The 14,008-nt window shown below is 45.1% G+C and overlaps 1 protein-coding gene across 10 annotated transcripts in view; it reads left to right on the forward strand.

Annotated features, from left to right (window-relative positions):
* The window catches only part of LOC128893481 (obscurin-like), a 38,992-nt gene that overhangs the window by 19,376 nt on the left and 5,608 nt on the right, over positions 1–14,008 (forward strand). For 7 of the 10 annotated variants that reach the window (XM_054154444.1, XM_054154447.1, XM_054154445.1 and 4 more), the window contains 22 exons: positions 793–885; positions 1,880–2,044; positions 2,131–2,268; positions 2,349–2,769; positions 2,923–3,129; positions 3,423–3,461; positions 4,231–4,476; positions 4,603–4,744; positions 4,835–5,226; positions 5,303–6,207; positions 6,292–6,407; positions 6,494–6,957; positions 7,526–7,669; positions 8,246–8,350; positions 8,796–9,737; positions 10,331–10,733; positions 10,871–11,054; positions 11,148–11,448; positions 11,554–12,132; positions 12,219–12,643; positions 12,716–13,479; positions 13,646–13,944. In XM_054154444.1, coding sequence (XP_054010419.1) covers positions 793–885; positions 1,880–2,044; positions 2,131–2,268; positions 2,349–2,769; positions 2,923–3,129; positions 3,423–3,461; positions 4,231–4,476; positions 4,603–4,744; positions 4,835–5,226; positions 5,303–6,207; positions 6,292–6,407; positions 6,494–6,957; positions 7,526–7,669; positions 8,246–8,350; positions 8,796–9,737; positions 10,331–10,733; positions 10,871–11,054; positions 11,148–11,448; positions 11,554–12,132; positions 12,219–12,643; positions 12,716–13,479; positions 13,646–13,944 — 7,474 coding nt within the window. The remainder of the gene's footprint in view (positions 1–792; positions 886–1,879; positions 2,045–2,130; positions 2,269–2,348; positions 2,770–2,922; positions 3,130–3,422; positions 3,462–4,230; positions 4,477–4,602; positions 4,745–4,834; positions 5,227–5,302; positions 6,208–6,291; positions 6,408–6,493; positions 6,958–7,525; positions 7,670–8,245; positions 8,351–8,795; positions 9,738–10,330; positions 10,734–10,870; positions 11,055–11,147; positions 11,449–11,553; positions 12,133–12,218; positions 12,644–12,715; positions 13,480–13,645; positions 13,945–14,008) is intronic. The other 3 variants (XM_054154440.1, XM_054154442.1, XM_054154443.1) reach the window with 3 other exon arrangements.

Consider the following 14,008-nt stretch of genomic DNA (forward strand, 5'->3'; position numbering starts at 1 on the left):
CAAAATTCGACATCGAACCGGTATAGATATTTTCTTCAAGTTTAAAAGACTTTACATTTTATCGTTGAATTTCTGTTATTTCTTGCGTCGAAATCGATCGTCGAATTAATCTGTTTTCCGAGTTTCAGCTATCTTAGAACCGAGTCGAGTCGAGTCGAAAGTTTAGTCACGTATCGCAGGATACCGCCAACTTTTTAAATTGAAATTGTGAAGCAACTGCAATGTGTAGTTTGGTAGCGAAAGTTAAGTTTGATATTTGGGTAGAAGGCGATTCGTGAAGATATCGGTAATCGGCACTCGTTTAGAACGTTAATCGTAATGTTGGCTCGTATTTGTTAAACTTAGAGTTCGATCGATTGGAAATAGTGTCGTGAAAAGTCTAGTCGCATCCAAAAATACGCATCTGTTCGTCTTGGTGTCGAATTACAGTTGCGAACAATTGGTTGTTTCACGATGTGTTAATAGGACCGAGGCAAGAACAGGGTGCGTGTGTACCTGTACAAATCCAAATGTATTCTTCCGCATTCTAATGTACATCTTTCGTTTTGAAACATTTGCGCGTAACGCTATAGTTTGAACAATGACCAACATTTTCGTACAATTGTATAATATTTAAAATATGTATGGAAAAATGCATCGATAAGTTTAATATCTGTTCGAGATACGCGTACCTACGTCGTAATAAATCAAATTCTTTTATTTATGTTATTTACGTTATCGATGTCTGTCAGGCAAAAGGAGCAACCTTGTAACAAACATGGTACGAGTTTGTGAAAACTTTATTGTTCGCAGGAGTTGAGCCAGACTCTCCACGACGACAAAAGTCTATCGGAACACTTGAAGCTTCCGATACAACGCATAAACGACTACCAGCTTCTGCTTAAGGTAAAATTAATCATCGAAACATCTGTTTTCTCTGCGTATGCAATTTTTCGCGACCTGGCCCCGTTTCGAAAAAGAAATTATTACGCTGCCGTGAATCCGCATCCGAAATACATTTCAAGGGTGTTTGACGGAAATACAGCGTGACGAGTGTATCTTTTGAAAGCATTCCGGTAGTTGTGCATAAAACACACGCAAAGATAAAGATGCTGCTGAAACTGAAACTCGATAATAGGTCTCGTATCGAGCGTCGTTGAACGCTTTATGCTTAACGCGTTGTTCGATATAAATCTCTCAAGTTTTCGACACTTTTTGCTGCTGTATTGGCATTTAAAGAAAACCGACTCGGTGATAGACACAGCGACCTGTAAAATACGCAAGTGACCTATATTCGTGCCAAAAATTCGTTCGTGTCAGACAAAAATAGCTCGGCGCTAAAATACTTGCCGCTTCACCTTGAAAACGCATACCAAAGTATCAATTATTGTATGGATATATTATTGTAATTTCTTCTTGTCCCTGTTTTCAAATTCCACGACGACTTTATTCCAACGTTGCGTTCCCATGACGGATCTCGGTATTCGGTATTCGGTATTCGGTATTCGGTATTCGGTATTCGATCGACTTCATTTTACTCGAAACCACCGCTTTTCACCCATGGTAGATAGATATAGATCGAGGAAAGCCACAAAGTTCGACGAGGTATAGTTATACAATAATACCGCGACGGAGCGTATCTTGGTGGTGTGCGAACGAGTGGGCGCCGTACGGATTTAGCAAGCTAAAAACGGGTCATCTTCGCGACGCGTTATCCTTTCCATCGCTACTCGTCTATCGTAGAAAAACTGTAGCATAGGTCTGTTCCAAGCGAAAAATAAAAATCGTCGAAATTGACAGTTGAACTCGTTGGTTAACGTAAACGTAAACGTCGAACCGAGGCCACGAACGAGATTTTCTTATTTAAAAAAGAATATTAAATTTCCGCGATTGTCTTCAGGAGCTGGTCAAGTATTCGACCCGACTAGGCGAAAACTGCGACGACCTCCAAAAAGCTTTGGAGTTGATGCTAGGTATCCCGCACAGGGCAACGGATAACAAATTCATAAGCAATATCGAAGGATACAAAGGAAATATCCATAAACTTGGCAGATTACTCACGCATGTTAGTACGGCCCGACTAGACTAATTTCGATCGCGATTCCCTTGTAAACTGTACTCGCATATAAAAATATGATTTTGCGGTAATAGGAGTGGTACACGGTGATCGACAAGGACAACAAGAGCAAAGAGAGGTACCTGTTTCTGTTTAAAGCTCGCATACTCGTCTGCAAAGTCAGACGAATATCGGAAGACAGATCAGTTTTCGTCCTAAAAGATATTATTCGAGTGAGTATATATATGTATCTACAAGGTTTTGTTAAAGTAACGCATTTTCAACTTGTATTTTACGTAAATCTGATTGTCAGCTGCCAGAAGTAGAGGTAAAGGACCATCCAGAGGATCTACGGACTTTCGAGTTACACTGTCCGTCGAATCCTGCGTACCCCGTCACTTTGGTGGCCCACAAGGATCCTGTAAAGGTCTGCTGGCTGAAAGAAATTCGACAATACGCGAGCGACGTGGTAGCCCTCGCAGAGCACGCCGCGGACGATTTGCAGTTAACAGAGGTGCCTGAAACGAAGGAAGATATCAAAGGGAATCCAGGAGCTAAGAAAGAAGGAAATCCAGGATCCGAAGAGAAGCCCTGTCTTTCGGAGAAAAGAAAAGAAGAGAACCCAGGGAATCCGGGCAACCCAGACAGTAAGAAAGCCAAGGTTGAAGAGGAAAGCGCAGACATGTCTCGAAGATACTCTGCGAGTCGATACAGCTCTTCCAAACTTGTGGAAGGTACTAATTAATGTTTTTCTGACCGATTATTCGGGAACAAGAGCACGCGTAGCTTTTTACGTGCTCTTTACGAAGAAAACCACTATTTTTATTAAACGACATTTTTACAATACTATAGACCCGATACGGTTTTCTTTTGGTTAATGCTCGCAGAATATTCCTCGATGTCCAGCACTCGCAATGGCACAACCGCGTTCCTCGAGTCATCTACTAGTGCCGTGAAGACGGAGTCGAGTTCGAGTTCCTATCAAGGTAGCAATGCTGCTTCGATGGAAACCAGATCGAACATGGGGAGGATCACCGAGGGCGGAATAGGAAAACCAACGTTTGTCAAAACAGTCCAAGGCAGCAACGTCGAACGTAAGTAGTTAAAAAGTAGTAACTAAACCTTGTATCTTGTACCATAAAAGTAAATGGTTAACCGAGAATGAGAAATAGGAAAAATGTCAGCTGGAAATATTTGTTTAATTTGTACTGTACATATACATATAATACATATTTATTTTCAAAGTTTCTTTTCATTAATTTTGTATCGCGTAACGTTGTCACCGATTCAAAGAATTCGCGCATCGTTCGATACAAATAAAAAACTATTTTCGATTGCAAACAGCAGAATCGAGCACATGACGTAAGACACATTTTTACTGTTCTAGCGATACCAGAAAATAACGTGGCACTGATACACGCCGTAGGTAAAGTGATCGACGCAGTTTCTCTACTATTTCGATCATCCGCCGTACTGCGCTCTTTTCTGTCAATCTCTTGTTTGTCGTACCGTATCACGTATCATTGAAATGTTCCGTATTCTTCTTATTCTTCCATCTTCCTTCTAGCCAGCTGGGTAAAACGCTTCCACACATTCCACTAGGCGGTTGGTTAAGCTTCACTGCTAATCCTAGATGTTGTTACAGTTTATCATTCGCCAACACACATGACACGTTTTACAACGCAACACAACTTTCGATCATCCTGCATACTGCACACTGCACACTGCACACTGCACACTCATCGACTTAACACGATTTCGCTTTACCGTAATTTACATAGACTTTTCAAGTAGCAACTCTTTTTCGTTACTTTTTCACAAACATTTGCCCCGATTTTACGTAGGAAACTACATATTTGTGTCCCTATTTTTGTCAATGTTAGCTACGTCTATTCGTATCACGCTTCTCACCGTCGCGTTGATTAAGCAAACGAGATATAAATAAACAACGACACAGTGAAACGCGGTAGTAAAAATTAAAGACGTGTAATACTTGAATTTTAATTACTGTCGTTTCATTGAGAGTTGAATAAACTTGTCAAAGTTTTATCCTAAATTTTGATTAGTCTTGTATATACGTTTTTTTTTGTCACGCTTACAAAGAGACAGGCAAATAATTTGTCTAAAACAAGAAAAGTTCCATGTCCTGTTCGGCATATTATTTTTCGTTAACCGTTCACCATTTTTTCGCATAGCTGGAGAAATGGCCAGTTTCGAGTGCACCCTGTTGCAAACCGACTCGACTACGATGGTGCAATGGTTGAAGGACAACAAGCCATTGGACGACAGACTAGCCGATCGCATAACAGCTTCCGCGGTTGGAAAAACCTTCAAACTCACGCTTCAAAATGTCCTCGAATCGGACTCTGGTATTTACATCGCCCGAGCTATGAACAGCGAGGGTCAATCCACGTGTACAGCACAACTGATTGTACAGAAACGTAAGCGTACCAATGATGATGAGTTTTTATTTACTTTCTGTTATCGTTATCGTAAATGATCGAATCCAATAATCGAAACGATAATAACATTTCACACATGTATCTAAATTGGTCTAACAATCGCAGTCACTCCGGAAGAGAAGAAAGCAAGAGCGGAAGCTAACGCGCCCATCTTTTTGGTACGATTGAAAGACACCGAGCTGTTGGAGAATACGTATCTACGTTTCATGGTCAAAGTAAAAGGAGATCCGAACCCTGACATGAAATTGTAAGGAGACTACCGTTTCTTTATTATTATCCATCGAAAAAAAAAAAAAAATGACGAATGTATTCCACGTAAATTTTGCTTACTATCTAGCTACAAGGATAATGTTCCGATCGACGCAAACCATTCACGCATAAAAATTGTCACCGATCAAGCGGATAAAGGGTTCTACGAATTGGTTATCGATGACGTGCAAAAACAAGACGCTGGGAAATACTCGTGCACCGCGAAGAATCGATACGGAGAAACGTCGTGCGAAGCATCGGTAACCGTAACCGACGAAAAGTTGCTCTACCTTCCAGAGAACTTTCTCGAGCCTGGTATGGAACCTCGGTTCACCTGGTTGCGCGATGGACGACCATTCGATCCCGAAGAACGATTCAAGGTGCTCTTCCAGGACAACGAGGACACTTTAGCGTTGGTATTCCAGCATGTAAGACCCGAAGATGCTGGCCTATACACATGCGTTGCGCAGACTAGCACAGGTAATTTCTAATAGAAGAAAACAAGTATTTACTATTTACTATTTACTATTTTTACCTTGAAATTTCGATCGTACAGGCAACATTAGCTGCAGCGCCGAGTTGACAGTCCAGGGCGCGGTAAACCAACTGTTGAAAGACCCAGAGAAGCCAAAACTCGTTTCAGAAATGAGACACTCGGAAGCGAGCTCCGGTGGATCGGCCATGTTGGAGCTTCAAATCAGAGGCTACCCGAAACCTGACATCAAGTGGACCAAGGACGGTAAGGAAATCGTCGCTGGTGGAAGATACAAGTACCTCTGGGAGGATGAGGAATCCATGACTCTGGTGATAAAGAAAGTGACGGCAAAGGACGCGGGAACGTACACGATCAGAGCGAAAAACGAGCTGGGCGAAGACATTACGCAGATCGAGCTAATCGTGAAATCCGCCCCAAAGGTTATCAAGAAGCAAACGGACGTAACAGCCATCATGGACGAAACGGTGACGATGATTCTAGAGATCGAAGCCACCCCATTGCCCGAAGTGAAATGGTACAAGGACGGTCAAGAAATTAAAGAGAACAATCGTATAAGCATCGTCAAGGAAGAGAACGACACCTACAAACTCGTTTTAAAGAACGCTCGTTTGGACGATGCTGGATCTTACTCGATCGTTGCGCGTAACGATGTCAATCAGACGACAGAGATCTGGAAGGTCAGAGTGATAAGTCCGCCAAAGATCAGAAAAGGATTGGGCGAACCGCAGATCCTGAACGAAGGCGATACGCTTACGTTGTTTGTGGACGTTGACTCTCAAGTGCCACCCACTGTCAACTGGTACAGAGACGGCCAGATCGTTACGCAAGATAGTCGTGTTAAGATGCTTCGAGAAGGAAACAGGTTCATTTTAAAGATCACGGGTGCGTTAGGCGAAGACGCGGGAGTTTACAAAGCAGAAGTAATTTCCGAGCATGGCGCGGTGTCGGATGAAACCAAGATTCAAGTAAGAAATAAATTGAAATATTTTATTTGTCGCTTCTGTTGACAATTTTAACACGAGTAACCTCTCTTTCTCTCGTTTCTTTAGATAAAGGGTGTTCCGAGGTTCAAAACGAAAATGAGTGACGTCACGGTGAACGAAGGTGAGACAAACATCGAATTCTGCGTACAAGTGGACGGTTTTCCAAAACCGAGTGTACACTGGTATGTTAGAAATCTTACAATCAATTGTTCATCCAACACTCCAAGTCCAAGTATAATATGTAGTAAACATAGATTCGTCCCAACAGGTACATCGGAGACGTAGAGATTACGGAAAAACGTAAAGAGTTTACTCGCAGCGAAGAGGACGACGTCTACAAATTGCTCATCTCGGATGCCAAGTCCGAATTGAAAGGGACGTACACCTGCATGGTGAAGAACGAGTACGGCGTGACCAAGAGTAGCTCGACGTTAACAGTGAAAACGAGGCCAAAATTAATAAAGAAGTTGGCCGATCAAAAGATAAAGGAAGGCGACACGTTAAAGTTGATATTCGAGGTGGCCGGCACACCGGATCCCGAAGTAAAATGGTTCAAAGACGGGCAGGAGGTATCCGCCGATGCACGAATCAAAATAACGAGGGACAGCAAACGTCAGGAGAGCTACGATTTGACGGTGACTTTGGTTAAAGGTTCCGACGGAGGCGTCTACGAGGTTCGAGCTGAAAACGAACTCGGATACGTTACCAGCAAAAGCAAAGTCATCGTAATGAGTAAGTTATCGTCAAAGTTATTTTCCCTCGTTTCCCCTACGAAACGAGGTACAATTGTTGCGCTGCTCCATTGCCGACATGTTTGATCGACCACATAAATATCAATCAGATATATCGGTTAGATGAAAATGCAAATTGAATTGCATCTAAATAATGTTACGAAGAACGTTAAGAAACGAATGGACGGAGCAGCGCTTCGAGTGTGAACCGTGCCCGTACGTATTTTTAATTGACGAGAATTAACAGCGAACCGTCCTCGTTCGCGTCCGCGTCCACCCGTGCGCCTAGACTCTAGAGTCTAGAGACTATCAACGTTCAGCATGTACCAAGACAAAGGTACGGTTTCGTTTTCATTTTGGTCGTTTCCTCTCCGAGAAAAACGCAACACGGATTTCTAGCCTCTTTCCTCTCGTGTCTTTCTATCTGGCCCTATCCATGTCTTTATATTCGTTTTGTTTTCTTGTACTCGATCTGATAATCACCATTTTTTCGTCCCAAACGTGATCGTACAATATGTTAACGATTTTCCGACACCCAATCCCAATGTGTGCATGTCTAAATTCCATAGCGAAAACGGAAGAAACCGTCGATGAAAAAACAGAATTGACAAAGGAGACGATCACGGTAGAGGAAGAGGAGACGACGGTGCAGAAAGTCGAGGAGGACGAGGTTGGCCCGAACAAGCAACACGCGGAGGAATCGGGACCGGAAGGTAATCGAATGGTCGTCGAAGAATCGATAATGATAATCGATCATCGATCGTCGGTAACACCGTAAAAATAAAACAAAGAGTGTAAAAGAGTGAGCTGTATAGAGAGTATTCAAGTCTGCTATAGAAACGCTTCAAAGCTTGAATGTATGCCCTGCGATCGACGCGATTCGATCGCGCGACATATTTTGGTAAGAAAATTTTGAAACGTTCGGGGAAACGTGCCGTTTTTACAAAACCTTTTTTGTAGCCTTAGAAAAATTTTTATTTTTTCTGCTAAACTAAAACGCAGCGCGATTCGCGTTCAAAGAGAAACTCGAGCACAAGCTCTCGAGGTCGTTTGTCAATGTTTGCTTGGCGAGCACAGTTTTTTTTTTTTTTTTTTTTTTAAATCGTCCAGAACAAGTCCTGGCGAGACAATTTTAACCATTGCTAAGCTGACATCGGTTGTCAAAAGGCAATATAAATCTGTAACGGTTGCTAAAATAGCCTCACCGATAAGCGATAAGTTTGAAAGAAATGGCTGATTGAACGTAGAGCTAGATCGTAGCCCAAACAACTATGTCTGATAACTCTCAGGTCGAGTGAAACTGGAGACACAAAACGTCCAAGTAACGCGGGGTTCTGGTGACACGATTACAATCTCAGTGGCCTCCACGACGACCCACGAAGCTATACTCACAGGTAATATCGTCCACGGCTCTGAAACAATAGCACGCGTAACGATCGTTGCGAGCGCGGATTTTGCGGCACAAGAATCGGTTGAATCGTTCAGCACTCGCGAGCACTCTCCCGATATCGTTTAACGTACTTACATTACTATACCAAAGGTAAAGATAGAGTATGTACGTCGGGTTTGTTCGGGAAACGATGCGATCGGTCGCGAGTCGCAAGATCCGGCAGCCGCGTAAACAAATTACGGCACACCGTAATACGAATACATACATACATACATACTTAGACATACGTGTCCATAGAACGTTGACGAACCTCTAACGGGGTATAAAAGAAAAGCGTTAAGGTTACGCGAATTCCTCGTTACGTCTACGACAGCTCGCAGCAACAAAGCTCGGGATCGGTTTCGTAGCGTTTTAGTAAGAGGTACCGTGACCAGCCAGACCGTTCGCAGGTCCCGACGAGAGCCACACGATCAGCAAGATGACCGCGACAAAGGTCGAGTGCCAGGAGATCCACTCGTCCGGTCCTCGTGTCGAGGAGATTGGTTCGTACAGTTACACCGTGCAAGAAGAAACCGTCCAAAAACCGCAGAACGGCATTCTAATTGAAGAGTTCTCGGAGGCCAGCGAGGACAACAAGTCGAGGCTTCGGGTGAATCGCGGCGTCTCGATCGTTTCCGTCTCCGACGACGAGTCGAGCTTGAAGGCTATTTCCAGAGACGTCAGCACCGACGACATCGACATGCAGCAGTGCGCCGAGTTATCAGAAGATGTCAAGTTGGCGAACGGATCCTACGAAGAGTGCAACGGGAACGATAACGAAATCGAGGAGAAGACTCTGGAGGAGGCTAGACCGTACAGAGGCACGCTACTCGCCGAGACCATCGTCGAGGAACGATCGCTGGAAGAGTCGCCGTCCGAGAAATCCACCCTCGAAACATCGCAACGATCCCAGACTGCTCTACTCGAGGACGCTGCTCTCTCGAAACACAGTTTCAAAATAGAACGGAGAAAGTGTTCCGAAAAGGTGATGGACCAAACGATGGATCAACCGCAGACTGTCACGATCGAGGAAAACAAACCAACTAAACAAAGTCTAAAATTGGAACGCGTCGACTCGATCTCGATCGCGATTACGGAGAAAAATATCGAGAATAATTTGGAAGAGCCGCGTCGAGCGTCTGTTGGAAATGGTCTGTCGAGACAGAGTTCGCAAATAGAGAGAACGGATTCCATAGAGTCGAAGAGATCCTTGTCGAGGCAAAACTCGTTGAAAGCTGCCCTGAGCGTCGACGAAGAGGCTGACGAGGAACTCGAGGCGCTTCTGAATCGCGTTAAACGGCAGCGCAGCGTGCTCGACGATATCCTTGAAAAAGAATCTAGCAGAGATTCAGGTATGATCGAGACCGGATTGCTCCATCGGGGATTGCGGCTGCTCGAGGCGGATATTTCCTGCCCGATCAGTTTTATATGCATCGCCATACGCTTGTTACGCTTGTATACTGGCTTCGATAATAGCACGATCGATTCTGTTTTCGCTTAAAGATTTTCATGGCCCTGTTGTCTCGTAACCAGTTGCAAAATGTCGTGAAAAAACGCGTGTTCGTGTTTTCTACGTGTGCATGTTAATGGGAAACCCTTGCCGATTCTTGGAACGAGAAATGAGTGAAACGTGGCCAGGTTTTCATCGTTTTTGTTCAGGTAAGCAGCAATATCTGGAATGCCAGACAATCGTGTTTGTCGTTGGCCCGTTATCGAACCAACCGCACCGGTAATGTGTTTGAAAATTAGCAAAATTGGCCAGCATTTAGAGGTAGATGGTAGAATGTGTGTCGAATCGAATAACAAAGCACCAACAGCAGTAGCACGTGGCAAGCGCAACGACCCATTAGATGCACGGCAAAGGAAAAAACGTTTATTAGTTGCGACAATCCCGTCATTTTTATACGGATACATTGTAATTTGTACGTGTACATTTCTCGCTTAGCACCTCCTCACATCATCAGCGCGACTCTCTCCGATCGAACGATATACGAGACCCAGAAGGTATTGTTCGAGATCAAGGCGACGGGGCTGCCAAGACCGGACATAAAATGGTTCAAAGACGGAAAACCATTGCGGTCCGGGGATCGGTTAAGGATCGCCAGCTCGGGAGAAAGCTATTCTTTGGAAGTGACCAAAGCAACGCTGGAAGACGAGGGCGTGTACACGTGTATGCTCACGAACAAACTCGGCGAGGACAGCTCGGAAGGATACCTGGAAGTTGGGACCGTCGACGAGCTTCGAAAACCAAAGTTTACCGAACCTCTGAGCGACGTAGACGTAGCCAAAGGAAAATCTGGCGAATTCCATGCCACCTTGACGGCGGATCCTGTTCCTGAAATCACATGGTACGTATTATCGTACATTCTAACGGAAGCTTTGTTATTCGTACGCGCAACTTGTCGCAACCTCCGACAATCTCCGACAACCTCCGAATTCTTTCGATTGGCTTTGCAATTTTTCTGTTGCAATCGCGGCCAAACAGGTATTTCAAAGGTAACGAAATCTCAGCCGATGACAGCCGTCTAAAGTGCACCTTGAACAACAAACCAGCAGCGGACAAACTAACCGAGACCACGGTTACGCTAAAAGTGCCGAAATGCTCGGAACAAGATACCGGAGAGTACACGGTCAAGTTGAACAACAAATACGGCGAAGCAGAAGCTAGCGTTAGTAGGAATTTCGTTTATATCGAACAAAATCAAATTTAATATAAATTAAAGGTATCAGTTTTGAATAAAACATTTCATCGACGCGATCAGGCTTTCTTGAATCTGTTACTTCGACCGGAGATCGAAGAGTTCGAGGACGCCACTGCACCGGTAGGAGATCCACTCGAATGGGAAGCGATCGTGAGAGGAAATCCAAAACCGGATATCACGTGGACAAAGGATGGGCAGATTCTGGAAAGGGGGAGCAGGTTCGATTTCGCGGAAGATAAACGAAACAATAGATACAAGCTGATCATTAAGAGCGTCGAGGTCGAAGACGGTGGAATTTACAAGCTCGACGTTAAAAATTATCTCGGCGAAACTAGCGCACAGGCATCGCTCAAACCGCATAGTAAGTAACAGACTTGTTTTATCGAGTCTTAACGCGTAACGGTTGTTTACGTGTACGTACAGTAAATCAACAAGATTTCGAATGAAAATATGATATATTTCGTAGCCGAGACGCCGACTTTCTTAAAGGAGCTCTCCGACATGGAATGCAAAGACCGCGACGATCTAGAACTGAAGATACGCGTAACTGGTATCCCGAAGCCTACGGTCACCTGGTTAAAAGACGGGGTGACGGTAACGGAGGACAGTCGTCACGCGATAACCAGCCACGTGGATGGCACGGTGGACAGCACCTACTCGATCAAAACATTCTCCCAAAGCGATGTCGGCAACGTAAGGTGTCAAGCGAGCAACGTGGCCGGTAGCTCGCAAACCGGTTGCCAGTTGAACATGAAAATAATCGCTCCCAGTTTTGGCCAATCGCTACCAAAGTCGATCGAGGTCGACGAAGGCGAACCTTTGGAACTCGGAGCGAAGCTGGACGGTAGTCCGATGCCCGAGGTTGCTTGGTTCAAGGACGGGGAGAAGATCGTTCCAGACGAACACGTGAAAATCGAAACGATTCCGGACGGCACTACCAAGCTTACGATCGATAACGTCAAGCCAACGGATTGCGGAGCTTACAAACTTGTAATCTCGAATCCCACCGGTGACCACGCTTGTTTGTGCGCCGTTGCGATCAGACGTAAGTACACCTAATAGAAAACTCGAATCGTTTATAACGAAATTATTTGCTTCCGCGAAATACCATGATATTATTGTACGTTACAGCCGAAAGAAAGTGTCCATCGTTCTCGAAACCGTTGGAAAATGTCAAGGCGATCGTTGGTCAACCTCTTAAGCTAGAAGCCCAACTGGTTGCTTTCCCGAATCCACAGGTGCAATGGTTCAAAGATGGCATACCGTTGCGTCAAGCAAAGGAGATATTCTTCATGAACGAACCAAACGGACTGATCGGTCTGAGAATCGACAGCGCTCGTCCGGAAGATGCTGGCACATATTCGCTAACGGCATCGAATTCGCTCGGCGAGATCACTGGTTCCGCTAAAGTCGAGGTCGAAGAGAAAGAGAAACGACCCGAATTCGTTGGTAGTCTTCAACCTCTGACCGTGGTAGAAGGGTTCCCGGTGAAAATGGAGGTAAAAGTCGTGGGTAAACCTAGGCCACAGCTTCAATGGTTCAAGAACGGAGAAGAGGTTCGTTTGGTGACGTATCGTTAAAAGTCCAAGGTTGATGTGACGAAAATGTGTTTGTTTGCGCGTTTCCAGATCGTACCCGATGGACAACGTATAAAAACCGTCAGCCTGCCCGATGGTAGCCAAGCGTTGATCATCGAGAAAGCGACAGCGGAAGATGCGGCGGACTATCAGGTCGTAGCGAGCAACACCGAGGGCACGGCCTCCTGCAAGGGCACTATCGGTATCGTAAGCAAACTCCAGCCCGACGTTGCGGAGGAAAAAGCTGCTATCGTGAGCCGTATGCGCGATGCAAACGTCGAGGAAGGTCAGCCGTTGAATCTGTCCGTCTGTTTCGTGGGCAATCCGATACCGGACGTCGACTGGACCAAAGACGGGCTACCTGTACAGCTGTCCGATCGTTTGACCGTGACATGCGACGGAAAAAAGACGGAATTGGAAATCAATCCTTGCGAACCGAGCGACGCCGGTGTGTACGAGTGTCGCGTGATCAATCCGCTAGGCCAGGACGCTACCAAAGCAACAGCCAACGTTCGAAATATTTACCAGACGCCGAGCTTTACGCAAAAGTTTACGGACCTTCAACAGCTGCCCTCGTTCGATGCCAAGTTTCCAGCGCGCGTTACAGGTGTCCCACGACCGGATATCGCTTGGTATTTCAACGATAAACCGCTCTTGAAAGACGACGACAAGTACAAGATGAAACGCGATGGCGATGCCTGCTGTTTGTACGTAAAGGACTGCACTTACGACGACGCTGGCACTTACAAGTGCCGAGCGACTAACAGAAGCGGCGAAGCGGAATGCGCGGCCAATTTGGCCGTGGTCGATAAAATGTGCGTTTTATAACTTATTATACCATATGTGTCGATATAACAGCTGTACAATATAACATATTAATTAATTTTCTTTCCGTTGGTAAAATTGATGGTACATGTACGCGTGGCAGTAGCAGTAGCAGTTATCTTCGAGAAAATTGAGAATCGTAATGTTTGATTTCAGAGAAAAGATGCAAAAGATCGAACCTCCGTCCTTCTTAAAGAGGATCGGCGACTGCGAGGTATACAGAGGTATGCCAGCGAAATTTACAGCTTGCATTACAGGCTACCCAGAGCCTGATTTCGAATGGTATCGCAACGGTGACAGGATCTGGCAGACCGACAGGATCAGAATGGACCAAGAGGGTAGCCTGGTGCGTTTGACGATCGCCAATATCGACGAATTGGACGCGGGCAAATACGTCCTGAAGATAGCGAATCCTCACGGCCAAGACTCTTGCAGCGCGGAATTGATTTACGAATGTAAGCAGAGTTAGTTTGACCAACTGTTGGCCAAATCGATATTCTTAGTGGCGATTGGCTGTGA

The sequence above is a fragment of the Hylaeus anthracinus genome, unplaced genomic scaffold (assembly GCF_026225885.1).
Source record: "Hylaeus anthracinus isolate JK02 unplaced genomic scaffold, UHH_iyHylAnth1.0_haploid 3, whole genome shotgun sequence".
Taxonomy (NCBI): domain Eukaryota; kingdom Metazoa; phylum Arthropoda; class Insecta; order Hymenoptera; family Colletidae; genus Hylaeus; species Hylaeus anthracinus.